This window comes from Hemitrygon akajei, chromosome 7 (assembly GCF_048418815.1).
Source record: "Hemitrygon akajei chromosome 7, sHemAka1.3, whole genome shotgun sequence".
NCBI lineage: Eukaryota > Metazoa > Chordata > Chondrichthyes > Myliobatiformes > Dasyatidae > Hemitrygon > Hemitrygon akajei.
In genome coordinates this window covers 161,903,626-161,917,841 of record NC_133130.1, presented here as the reverse complement: position 1 = coordinate 161,917,841, position 14,216 = coordinate 161,903,626, and the positions used below count along the sequence as shown (strand labels likewise).

Below are 14,216 nucleotides of genomic sequence, written 5' to 3'. Positions count from 1 at the left end.
GAAACCTCACATAGTCATGGGGAGAACATACAAACTCCTTACAGGCAGCAGCGAAATTGAATCCGGGGTTGTTGGCTCTGTAATAGTTTTATGTTAACCACTTCAGAGAGGCATTGCTGGGGCCTTGACCAGTATCCTCTTTATCCTCAGTGTCCTCTTTAGCCACAGACAGAGGACTGGTGAGTAGCTAATGTTATTGCATTATTCAAAGAGAGAAACAAGGTAATCCTGGAAACTATAGACCAGTGAATCTCACGTCATTGGCAGGGAAGTTACTGGAGAGGATTCTTAGGAATAGAACTCATGAACAATTGGAAAACTATGGCCTGATTCAGGACAATCAGCTTGACTTCATGTGAGGCAAGTCATGTCTCACTAACTTGTGTTTTTTGAGGAGGTTATGAAGGAATCTGATGAAGATAGTGCTGTGGATGTTGTTTACATGGATTTTAGTAAGACGTTTGAAATGGTCCCTCATGGGTGGCTCATCCAGAAGATTAAGAATTCAGAATTGTCTTGTCTATAGAAATGAAGGTAGTGGTTGATGGACCTCAGTCTGGCTGGAAGTCTGTGACTAATCTGGGATCTTTGCTGTTATATATATCGATGACCTGGATGAAAACACAGATGGGTGGGTTACTAAGTTTACAGATGGATACAAAGATTGGTGTTGAGGGTAGCATAGAGCGAGCAAAGGATACAGTAGGATATAGATCAGTTGCAGAAATTGGTGGAGAAATGGCATGTGAAGTTTTGCATCTTGGAAGATCAAATGTAAAGAAATGGCAAGACCTTTAAAAGAGCTGATGAGAAGGAGGATCTTGAGGTCCAAGTCCATAGTTCCCTCAATGTGGCAACACAGGTTGATGAAATGGTTAAAGAAAAAGGCAAGCTTGCCTTTAGTAGTCGAAGAATTGCTTTCAAGAATCAGGAAGTTATGTTGCAACTTTATAAAACTCTAGTTAGGCCATATCTGGGTTACTGCATTCAGTTCCACTTGCTCCACTATAGAAAGGATGTTGAGGTTTTGTAGAGGGTGCAGGTTGCAGAAGTTTCCTGGGATGCTGCCTGGGTTAGAAGGTTGCTTTCTCTGGAGTGGCAGAAGCTGAGAGAAGATCTGATAGAGGTTATCAGAGGCATAGAGAGTAGACAACCACTACCTTTTCCCTAGGGCGTGCTTTTAAGATGAGAAGGGGAAGTTCAAAGGAGATGGGCAGGGCAAGTTTGTTTTACAGAAAGTGGTGGATGCCTGGACTACACAGCAAATACAATAGGGGCATTCTAGGTGCACATGAATGCATACCAAATAGAAGGATATGGATATTGTGTAGGCAGAAGTGATTAGTTCAATTGGGCATTTGATTATTAATTAGTTCAACACAACATTGTGGCTTGCGGGCCTGGCCTGTTCCTGTGCTGTACTTTTCTATGCATTCCCTCCAACTGGCATTACTACGCTTCACTTTGAATACCCCTGCAATTGGCCTCAACTGCTTTGTGTTGTGAAAAATAATTCTCCCAGTTCCCTACAGGATCTATTTTCTATTTGTAGTCTCTTTGATTAGAGAAGATTTAGGGAGCAGATCAATCAACTTAACGGGTGTCACATTTCATAGCAACTCTCAAATCATTTGTGCAGAGTTTGAATGTTGTCTCTTCTGTACAGTTTGTACAATTAATGACAGTACACTGAGAAATTCCATTACATTTAAGATGAGCAGAGAGATCAATTTAGTCAAATTCTTCTTGAAGAAGAATCCACACCTGAACGTTACAGAATTCAAGCAAGCTTTAAGCAAGGACTAAAGGAGAAAGGAAGTGTATTGGCGTGATTCATATAGAGCTCTGGTCCAGGTCTTGCTTGTGGGAAGAATGGAGAAAGAGTATACGACTGCATTAGCATTACGCAAAAAGTGTGCTTAATAGCCCAAATAATTTTAACCATTTCATCCCATGTTCTATTAGAAAATATTGCAGCAAACTTGTTTGCTGATTATAGCTGCTTGATATTTTGTCACCTGCCTTCATTATTATTTAATTTTTTAAAAAAGGTTATCCTTAGTTTCTGTGAACAATTTACATAGAAAGAAACATAGAAACACATACAGCACAATACAGGCCCTTTGGCCCACAAAGTTGTGCCGAACATGTCTCTACCTTAGAACTACCTAGGCTTTACCCATAGCCCTCTATGTAGCCATCCAGGAGTCTCTTAAAAGACCTATCGTTTCTGCCTCCACCACTGCTGCTGGCAGCCCATTCCACGCACTCACCACTCACTGCGTAAAAAACTTACCCCTGACATCTCCTCTGTACCTACTTCCAAGCACCTTAAAACTATGCCCTCTCGGGCTAGCCTTTTCAGCCCTGGGGAAAAGCCTCTGACTATCCACATGATCAATGCCTTTCATTATCTTGTACACCTCTATCAAATCACCTCTCATTCTCCGTCGCTCCAAGGAGAAAAAGCTGAGTTCACTCAACCTATTCTCATAAGGCATGCTCCCCAATCCAGGCAACATCCTTGTAAATCTCCTCTGCACCCTTTCAATAGTTTCCACGTCCTTCCTATAGTGAGGCGACCAGAATTGAGCACAGTACTCCAAGTGGGGTCTGACCAGGGTCCTGTATAGCTGCAACATTACTTCTCGGCTCCTAAATTCAGTTCCATGATTGATGAAGGCCAATGCACCGTATGGCTTCTGAACTCCATCAGCCACTTCTCAGTCCATTTTGCATCCTATCAATGTCCTGTTGTAACCTCTGACAGCCTTCCACACTATCCACAACACCCCCAACCTTTGTGCCATCAGCAAATTTACTAACCCATCCCTCCACTTCCTCATCCAGGTCATTTATAAAAATTACAAAGAGTAGGGCTCCCAGAACAGATCCCTGAGGCACACCACTGGTCACCGACCTCCATGCAGAATATGACCTGTCTACAACCACTCTTTGTCTTCTATGGGCAAGCCAGTTCTGGATTCACAAAGCAATGTCCCCTTGGATCCCATGCCTCCTTACTTTCTCAATAAGCCTTGCATGGGATACCTTATCAAATGCCTTGCTGAAATCCATATACACTATATCTACGGCTCTCAATGTGCTTAGTCACATCCTCAAAAAAAAAAATCAATCAGTCTCATAAGGAATGACTTGCCTTTGACAAAGCCATGTTGACTATTCCTAATCATATTATGCCTCTCCAAATGTTCATAAATCCTGCCTCTCAGGATCTTCTCCATCAACTTGCCAACCACTGAAGACTCACTGACCTATAATTTCCTGGGATATCCCTATTCCCTTTCTTGAATAAGGGAACAACATTCACAACCCTCCAATCCTCCAGTACCTCTTCTGTCCTCATTGATGATGCAAAGATCATTGCCAGAGGCTCAGTAATCTCTTCCCTCACTTCCCACAGTAGCCTGGGGTACATCCTGTCCGGTCCCAGTGACTTATCCAACTTGTTGCTTTCCAAAAGCTCCAGCACATCCTCTTTCTTAATATCTACTTTCTCAAGCTTTTCAGTCCATTAAAGCATCAAAGTCACCTCTACAATTGCCAAGATCCTTTTCTGTAGTGCATACTGAAGCAAAGTAGTCATCAAGTACCTCTGCTATTTCCTCTGGTTCCATACACACTTTTCCACTGTCACACTTGATTGGTCCTATTCTCTCATGTCTTATCCTCTTGCTCTTCACATACTTGTAGAATGCCTTGGGGTTTTCTTTAATCCTGTCTGCCAAGGCTTTCCCATGGCCCCTTCTGGCTCTCCTAATTTCATTCTTAAGCTCCTTCCTGCTAGCCTTATAATCTTCTAGATTCCTATCATTACCTAGTTTTTTGAACCTTTCGGAAGCTCTTCTTTTCTCCTTGACTAGATTTACAACAGCCTTTGTACAGCATGGTTCCTGTACCTTACCATCCTTTCCCTGTCTCATTGGAATGTACCTATGCAGAACTCCACGCAAATATCCCCTGAATATTTGCCACATTTCTTCGGTATGTTTCCCTGAGAACATCTGTTTCCAGTTTATGCTTCCATATTCCTGCCTGATAGCCACATAGTTCCCCTTACTCCAATTAAATGTTTCCCTAATTTGTCTATTCCTATCCCTCTCCAATGCTATGGTAAAGGAGATAGAATTACCCTTTACCCTTCTAATTTTATTTTAATCTGAAGAAAGATGCAATTTCCATTCCCAAACTTTCTAAAATCCCTGTACTTTGATGCTTTATTGCCCCAGAGTTGTTGAGCTGATTGCCATTTTATCATTTAACCTGCAGGTTAAATTCAGGACACTTTTAATTCAGCAATCTGGATTTCCTCCAAAACTTTATGCGTGAGTCATAGCTCAGTGGGTTAGCATGCTTGGCTGTGAGTTTGTACGGTAGTGTGTTCAAATCACCACTCTACTGAGTTGAATAAAGAATGCAGCCACAATGAACATAATTCACATCTGTTTTGAACATCTGGCATCAAGTGTCTTGTTCAAATGGAACAACAGTTTGTCAGGCCTGTAAAGGTCCCATGTATTGACCACTTCACAGGCTTATGAAAACAAAGTCTTCTTCCCACGGAAATCCTCTATTATGCTGTTTGGCATGTCAGCTGGGGCAGAAAGAGTAGGCCAGATCAAAGCTGCAGAGGTGTATCACATTAGCTGTAGACGATTAAACAGCCAAAAGAAGGTGGTGGCTCCAAGTGCCTTCCCACCCTTGTTCCCAGTCCCAACAAGTGAGTGCAAAAGGCAATCATGTTCAACCACATCTTGGTGGTAGGAAGAAGGGAGAAGTATTGGGCAGGTGATCCACCTCAGCTTCCTGCTGAAATCCCCACCTTCAGGGAAGACAATCTGTTGCTATTTCAATGCACTTTACTCAATATAAAGCACTGGATGTGGCAAAGGGCATGGGACCAGACAAAAACATGCTCCAGAACTAGACTTGATTTTAGCCAAATTGTTCACAGATGCTCAGCCACGCCGAAGGCTGCCTAAATTCATCCCCTTCACAAAAAAGCCTGACATTCCAATCTGACTAATTCTGATTCCTCAGTCACTGAAGTGATGGAAAATAACATCATTTCAATCACTTGGAACACACTCATTAATAATTTGTTCACCAACGACCAATTCTTTCGGGCCAAGATCTGAACTCCGAAATTGAGGTGAGGTGTCCAGGTAGCATTTGACTGAGTGTGGCATCGAGGAGCCCCGGTAAAACTGAAATCAATGGTCATCTGGGAGAAAACACATTTGTACAAAGGAAGATAGATGTTGGAGGTCGTCCATCCCAGCTCAGGACACCCTGCTGGAGGTTTTCCGAGCTGTGTCCTAGGCCCATCGGTCTTCAGCTGCATTGTGAATAGCCTTCCTTCTGTCATTAGATTAAGAGGGAGGGATATGTTCGCTGACAAATGCAAAATGCTGAATTCCATTCTCAACTTCTCAGTAAAATAGGTAGACCACACCTGAGTATAGCAAATCCATGAAACATTTGAAAAGATACTGTTAAGTGGGAGGTAGTATTTGTCCCACAGAAGTGCTAACAGGAGAGACGAACATCTACAAATGGACAAATATCAATGAATGAAAGAATTGCTTTGTTGCTTGTGGGAGGCTGCAGTGCACAAAATGGGTGTTGGAATTGAGATGCCTTTATGCTGTGAAAGATGTTGCAGCAACGCAATCCTTTCTTTGTCTGCTGTTTGTTAATATAAAGCGGCATGAGGTAACCAGCCTGCACAAAGGCTCCAATTAAAGTTGTGGGTTGTGCTTTAAGGAGTTTACTTTTCTATTTCTGGGCCAAAACTATGAGTAAAAACCTGGCCTCTAAAATTAACAGGGCAGCAAAGAGCTGCGGTGTCTCTTCACATCAGAAAGAAAACACATTAGAAGTCAGTCTTTCTTTGTAGTTTTGCCAAGCCCATGAGTTTTAGTAATTCAGTTTCCGAAAAAGATGGTTTTTAAAATTTTCACTGGGGAAAAAAGAAAATACCATCTTAAGATATGCATCTTCAGTTACTCTACAATACTGTAATTATCAGGTTCCATAATTTTATGACAATAACATTTACTTAACATAGTGGGATATTTTAAAGCCAAGAAGCCAAGTACTATGAAGGCACAGAGAAAGAACTTAACATTCTTATATGTTGATTTCCAATTTAGAATGTCCTGTTCAGTTTCAAACTAATGAAATACTTTCCAAGTGTGGTCAGTGTTGTAATACAGGAAACACTGCAGCTATGGCCAGAGGGTGGGGGCAATGTAGCAAATTCGTTTGTGCCACAAAGAGCCAGCACAAGCACAACAGACTGAATGTCATTCACCTGTGTGGCGTGGCTTATCGATAATTTCTCAGTGCTTTTAAAACAAAGAAAATTATAAATGGTAATTCCCTTCATACATTTTTTTAAAACTGCTAATAGAAAGTGTCCTCTTATTTATATTATTTCTTCACATTCCTCCCAGGTAACATTTCTCACCATTAATATTCATCTGTCACTTCCACCAATCTGTCAACATATTGAAGTCTATTATTACATTCCTCACAGTTCCATTGCGCCTCCAAGTGTCACCTGCAAATTTGCAAATTTGGAAATTGTAGGCCCAAGTTCAAAAATGTGTGTGTGTGTGTCTCTCTCTCTCTCTCTCTAAAAACAGTGGTCCCAGTATGAGACATTGGAAACTTTATTCTTCATTTCTATTCAGTCTAAACAACCTGTCACTATTACCCTCTTTTCCATTATTTAGACTACTTTCTATCCAGGTGACTACACCATATATCTCTTATTCAACGGCCTTCAATCTAATGTCAGAATCAGAATCAGGTTTACTATCACTGGCATATGTCATGAAACCTGTTAACTTAGCAGCAGCAGTATAGAAAAACATTAAAAAATGAATTACAGTATGTATATATGTATATTAAATAGTTAAATTAAAAATGGCAGTGCAAAATAAGAAATAACAACTAAAAGTGAAGTAGTCAAATAAACTTCTCATGCTTCCAGCTGGGTATAGGTGTCGATTTTAACTGACGTTTCAATGACAAACTGTCATCTTCATCAGAGTTTGTCATCGAAATATTGGTTAAAATCAATACCCATACCCAGTTGGAAGCCCGACAAGAGTTTATTCGTCATATATGCTGGGAAAGCACTAGATCCTTGTTCAAAATGAGGTAGTATTCATGGGGTCAATGTCCATTTGGAAATCTGATGCATGATGATCCATCAAATGCTTTCCGGATCAGCCATATTATATAAACTCTAGTCCTCTTATCAACCCTCTGTAACTTAATCAAAAATCTTCATGAAGTTCATTAGTCACAATTTGCTTTTAACAAATCCATGCTTGACCAAATGACTGCTAATACCCCCCCCCCCCCCCCACCGATTATTGTGTCTGGAACTTTACCAAGTATACGGGTTTGTGGTTGCTGGGTTTGTTTCTGCAAGTTCTTTGCCTGAGGTTGTTACATTTGTAGTTTTCTAATCCTCAAACACCATTGATGAATCTATAGGTGTTAGGAAGATAATAGCCAGGATCTGTGCAATCCCCAACCCTCAACAACCTAGAACACCGCCCTCTGGATCCAGGTGATTTATCCTCTTTGTTTAGATAACCCCTCTTGCACTTCCTTTTTACCCCTTTCAGAAACTGCTTTGCCCTTTCTGAGACTTTAACAGCAGCATTTTCCTTGGTGAGTCCTGAAAAGGTCAGGGTGTGGGGGCCTGAGGTGAGGGATGGGCCAGGTCAGCTCGCTGCTCCGCTCTGCGCTGAACTATGGACGGATCGCGGACTTCAGAATGCTGCTTGCTTGTGTTTATTGTTTGCATGATCTTTTTTTTTTCTCTTCTGCACATTTGTCTTCTATTTTTTAATGGGTTCTTTTGGGTTTCTGTGTTTTGTGGCTGCCTGTTAGGAAATGAATCTCAAGATTGTAAAATGTATACATGCATTGATAATACATGTACTTTGAGCTTTGATAGAAAGTACTCAACTACCTGCTCAGCCAAACCCCGAGTCTCCCTAAATAAACTTTCCCGTTTAGTTCTGATCAGCCCCACCTCTCCTCTTCCAACCTTTTTTCTGTTTATATGCCCAGAAGGTATTTTTTGGGTTTCCTTTAATGTTTGTTGCCAGCCTTCAACTTAATTATTTCCCCTTTCCTTGCCACACCCAAACTTACTGTATTCAGCCTGGTTCCCACTTGTACAAATTAATAGTCTCTGTTTGCTCTTTTCTCTGCTCTATCTTTTGTATAAGATTTGTAAAGCTTAAGTCTTATGTTCGTTATTTCCTAAATTATTCTTGCTCTACCTGGTCTGGCTCATTTTCCTGAACACAAGTATATCAAAGACTAGATCATATGTGGATATGCAGATTGAGAGATGAAATTGGCCAAGTTATTGGTCATAAGTCCATGATCTTTTTGAAAATGACGCTACGGGGTCCCCTTTATTACCAGAGAGGCCTCAAATTAACTTCTCATTTCACATATTTATTTACCTTAGTGCTGAATAGCTTGTCAGCCTAGATTTTTGTGGTTAAATCCCTGGATTAAGACTTGAGCCACAATTTTCTGACAGGCTTATGAAAATAGAGACCTGTCTTTGACTGTGACAGATTCTTAGTGACATCCTCTGACACACTGAGTTCTTTGTCATTCAGTTACCACCCAATTCTCAGCGCGGAAGTAGAATTATGTAAACTGTACAACTCAGGATCATGCCATTCTGACCAGCTAATTTACGCTACTCACAAGCACTTCTTGCTCTCTCTGCTTCTTTATGTCCTATCAGCATAAATTTTCTTCCCTTTTCCCATGCAAATTCATCAAGCTTCTCCTTATACTATTGACTAACATCTACATTTCTTGCTTTATTCACAGGGTACAATTTTTGATGGAATTTGTTGCCTATTCCTAATAGCCACTGAGTTGATGAGGCACCACGGGGCAACAAGTTGTCCATAACTTTACAAGTACTTTGTCTCCCCCACATGTGAAACAACAACTTGCAAAAGCTTTCCTAATTTTCTAAGCTCTCTGACACATCATTTTGTTTTTACTTTCCTTGGAGAAGAGTTGCAGCCTGTTCAATCTCTCCTTTTAGTTTCCGCCTCTGATTCTAGGCATCATTCCATACCTTCGTTTGCACCTTTTCTGGTGCCTTTTCGAGCACTGGGGATTAATTTGATCAGGTCACTGGTAACATCTGATGCGAGGAAGTCCCAGGATTTTCTGTCACTTCTCATTCTCCTTGGCCATTCTTTTCCCACCTTAAATATTGTCATCCATCTGTACTGTGCAAAAGTCTTAGGAACATACATATAGCTGAGGTGCTGAAGGCTTAAGTGCACATATATAGCTAGACCTTTTGCACAGTACTGTAGTCATTTTATGTATTGCATTGTACTGCTGCCACAATAAAAAACAGATTTCATGACATATGTCAGTGATGATAAACCTGGTTCTGATATGGGTCTCTATTGTGACTGGGAGCGGGAAGGGAGCAGGGAGAAGGGAGTCATGGTTGGGAATGGGGGAGGAGCGAGGGAAGGGAGTGGGAAGCACCAGAGAGATATTCTATAACGATCATTAAACCTGTTGTTTGGAATCGAAGACCTTGCTGGGTGTCTCAGGGCGGGAAGTGTCTGCATCTGCACCACCTTCCACCACTGGCAGTCCTTCTCTGCCACCTAACCCACACCCCTCCCATGGCGCTCCTCCCTCACCATTCCCAACATCCTTTGCTCCAGCAAGATTTACAAACGTGGTTTCCGCTCCACGTCGACAAATACAGTACTGTGCAAGAGTAGCTTAGTCACCCGAGCTATACAGTATATGTGCCTAACACTTTTGCACAGTTATATAGCTGTAGCTCAGCAGGATACTAGCCCATTGGTCTCACCACTCAAATTTCAATGGTTCCTCCTGCACCCTTACAGAGCTCAAGCACTGATCCCATTCTCATCCTCAACCACACATTGCAACACTTCATTTGTACAGCATCTCAGACGTATTTAGATTGTTAGAGTTCGGAAAAATTAACTAAAATGCTTGCTCAGAATAATAGATTTAACAGTTCAATAGTTTGATCTTTGAGGAGATATTAGTGCTACTGTGACTGAGAAGAAATTGAATAACTTTGGGCTTAAACAGCTAAAGGTGTGGCCACATAAATGACTGCACTTCTCCTACTCGTATTGTTGGTGTTTCTATTGTATCCAACTATCGATCTAGATGCATTTTACAGAACTTTTCATGGGCTCAGATTGTTTAAAAACTCCTTACAGCCAGTTAAATACTTTAGAAGTATAAATATCATTGCCATCGTTCTTCTCCAGACAAATTAAGTCAGAAGTGGAGCTGTACTAATGGGTACTTTAGACATCCCAACCACTCCCCTCCATTCATTCTATCCTCTAGCAATCCCCCTTCTGGAGGCTGGTAAGAACACTGGCAGACATCAGAAACAGCTTTAGTCTGCAGATATATTCAGCAAGACACTATTATAGTGTGATAGATGTACTGATATTACAAGCAATAAAGATTCTTTAGAGAATGCCTATCCATTTTTGAAATTTTTTGTTCTTTGCTCCTGTTCTTCATCTACGTTTACAGCTCACAACCGGAACATTATCAAACTGTTGAAACTGCAGGTTGCCAAATATATCAAAGAAATGTTTCCATTATCTTCTTTGACCCTTCAGCAGTTTAACAGCCAACACAATTTCATTTGCATTACAGTTAAGCAGTTTGTGGTTAGTAAACATCCTGTTAGCAGAGGTGTCATTTGAACTTAGCTGAGTTGGTGAGTTGTTGATGAGGATGTTAGGCATCTTGAACCAAAGAGAGGATTGTTAAATTCTGTTTAATTATTTTTTAATAACCATTTTAATTAAAAATATATTTTAATAGTAATAATAAAAGCGGGAAAGGAATTGAGATTAGATTTCTGTTCATTGAGAAGAGGTTTTGAATGTGACTGAATTTTATGATTATTTCTCTCAAAAACATAGGTCCAGCTGGGAGCTGCCGGATCTCAGAGATGGAAAGATCAGTGCAATAAGTGACTCTGATGGAGTGAACTATCCTTGGTATGGTAACACAACCGAAACCCACACAATAGTGGGGCCCACCAGAAGGGAGGTCCACTTTACCGTCAGCATGAATGACAACTTCTACCCGAGCGTCACCTGGGCCATCCCTGTCAGCAAGTCCAACATACCCCAACTATCCAGTATAAAGAGAGACCAAAGCTTCACCACTTGGCTGGTCGCCGCCAATCAAGATACAGGTGAGATAATCATCTTGCAAACAATCAAATGGAGAATGAAACTTCACATTGCTGTGGATCCGACAGAAAGCCTGGGACGGCGTGCTGTTCTGATGGAGCCCATCAGTCAAGAACATCCTGTGATTCTCACCAAGAACGAGCCAATTCCACACAACGTGTTAAAAAAACCCAACGCAAATGATGCTCAGGTGCTGATGTGGCGGCCGACTTTTGGGGAATCGCAGGTAGTCATCCCTCCGAAGAACTGAACGAACAAAATCACTAGCAATGTGTTGATGCTCCTGAAATACAACACAGCACTGGATGTTCAAAACCAACCTGTGCACTAATCATATAACAACTGCTCTACCTTAAACCAAAACAGTAGAGAACAACATCACTGTGCTGAAACTGATTTGTTTGCTGAGCTAAAGGCCATCACACTGTGGGATCATCTCATCTTAAAGACTTCAGCTTTGGCTTCTGGTCCTCTGTTGACGCATCGCACAAGTCAAAGAAATTTTTATTGAATGTCGGTCAAAACTGGAATGCAATTGCACAATGAACAATTTTTGCAAAATTTTGTTTTTGTACTAGAAAAAAAACTATCTCCTGACCATGCTGCCTTAAGTTAGCAAAAGCATCTCATTGCAAGTATTTGCCTTAAAATGTCAAACTGAATGCTGTTTCATTATGACTGCAATATGCGATTGTAAACCAGCCTGCTCTTGATCTGTGAATAATGTTTCTTCATAAATAACACGTTTCATTTTGTGGTGAGGTCCTGAAAGTGAATTTTCAAGTGGGATCTAATTAACCAACCTTAAAATCTATTCATTGATAGTCAAGAAAACGAATGGGGATGTGGTAATGTCCAGAATGGGGTGATTTCAAGTAATGGTCAACTTAGAACAAACCGAAGTAGACCACAATATTCCAATATCCAAGACCCTGAGAACCACCAATATCTCGGTAGATTACCAAGATGTTTTATACTATTCTTTCAATTTTCATGGAAAAGATTTCATAGACAATGTAGATCCAATGCATATTATTAATCTAGTACCATGGATCAACAGGGTCAGGCTTGAATAGGCTCCTTCAAATCCTATGTTAATGTTTCTTGTGAAGACCTGAAAGACTAAACCTTCCAGCACTAGGTAGGTGATCATACAGTAAGATGGGTTTCTGATGTGTTTACCACAAGGGTTATTACAGTTGTTCATGTGTTTGTATTTCCTTTTCAACAACTCCTACCACAGAACTGTCGAGAATTTACAACACAGAAACCCATTTGAGTCTAACTGGTTTGTGATAATGTTTAAGTCCCCTTTGTAGGACTTTATCCAACACTTTTACTATACCCTTCTACTTCTTCCAGTCTCATAGGTTTTTCTAGTTTACCCTTAAATATATCTTTGTTGTTGAATCACTCCATGAGTTACTGAGCTTTGCATTTTCATCACTCTGGGAAAACCTGCATTTCTCCTGAACACCACAGTAAATTTATTAGTGACAATTTTATGTTCATTGCCTGTAGTTTTGCGTCGCTCTGCCTCCTGCATCACAAGTGAAACAGCGTCTCCACATTGAACTTTATCAACATGTTAAAGCCATCTCTCAGATCACAGGGGAAGAGGTGATAGCTGTAAAATGGTTTGATGTAATCCATATGACAATCAGGGTATTTGTTTAGAAAATGCTATGTCAGACTGAGGAGCCGATAATTTAGTACGTTAAGACTACGTGCCCCTTAACTTATTAATCAGCATGAAAGAGAACGTGTTAAGGGCAACAAATCCTCAAGCCTGCAATATTAATTTATTGAACTACTCGGCTGTAAGGTTTTTGGAAATTATGTAAACTTGATGATGTTGCTATTATTGTGAAACATTGCAACATTTGCACCCTGACAATTGAATCTAAAATGGATCTGGTTTTTTTTTGCTGAAGTTGTGAAGGCTACAAAAGAAAAAAAGCTTGAAAAATACAATTAAAAAAGTGAAATTGCGTACTTGTCCTCTCAACTTGTTGTCCCCATTATTCTCTGCATTTACACCCCTGTGTGGAAATGAGAAGGAATTAGGATTAACTACAGGCTGTTCCTGGGTAACAAATGGGTTTACTTTTACAAATGTCCTTCAGATTGAAAATACACACGATCTGTTAACCATACCTCCAAGGTATGTTAGTGAAAAGTACACAGTGCTGTGTATTTAATATTTGAGTAACATAGTAAATATATTATTTGATTAAGTATTCTTCGTTGTTTACATAATTCATTACGGGTTATATGTAAAAGTATGTAAATGGCAAACGTCACCAAGTCATTGGTGCACGCCTCACTAAAAGTAAAACCAAGTACACACGCAATTCCTGGGCTCCCGTGTTTTTCTTTCAATTAGTTTCAGAGTTCAAAACTTAACAGTGGTGATGAGCAAGCTTTAAAACAAATCCAAGATGACTACCTACCTGTTGAAGCACAGCACGGTTTTCTCCCCATTCAGAAGCACAGCGAGATAAATTAGTTTTTTTAAAAAAAGACAGAAAACAGATGAAATTCACCAGTTCATAAACAGTGAGCACCAGATGATGATGATGATAATAATAGTAGTAGTAACAACTCTGCATCATGTTCCCTTACCGGTGCAAAGAAAAATTACACTCAGACTGACAGAGAGGCCTTGAGTCTTGCTTGGGACATAAAACATTTTAACCAGTATTGTATGAGAGGAAGTTTACCTTCATTACTGACCATTAACCACTGGTGTTCATTCTCAATCTATAGAAGGGTGTTCCAGTAACAGCAGCGGCGCGGCACAAATGCAGAGAAGGGCTCTGTTTCTTGGAGGGTACAAGTACAAGGTCGAATTCAAGAGGACAATGAATCATGGAAATGCTGATGGATTGTCCCATTTATCCT

General features: G+C 40.5%; 1 protein-coding gene across 3 annotated transcripts in view; it reads left to right on the top strand.

Moving 5' to 3' along the window:
* The window catches only part of fam78ab (family with sequence similarity 78 member Ab), a 32,894-nt gene extending 19,228 nt beyond the window's left edge, over window positions 1-13,666 (top strand). For all 3 annotated transcript variants that reach the window (XM_073052408.1, XM_073052409.1, XM_073052410.1), the window contains exon 2: window positions 11,037-13,666. In XM_073052408.1, coding sequence (XP_072908509.1) covers window positions 11,037-11,562 — 526 coding nt within the window. In that variant the 3' untranslated portion in view covers window positions 11,563-13,666. The remainder of the gene's footprint in view (window positions 1-11,036) is intronic.
* The last annotated feature ends 550 nt before the right edge of the window (window positions 13,667-14,216 follow it).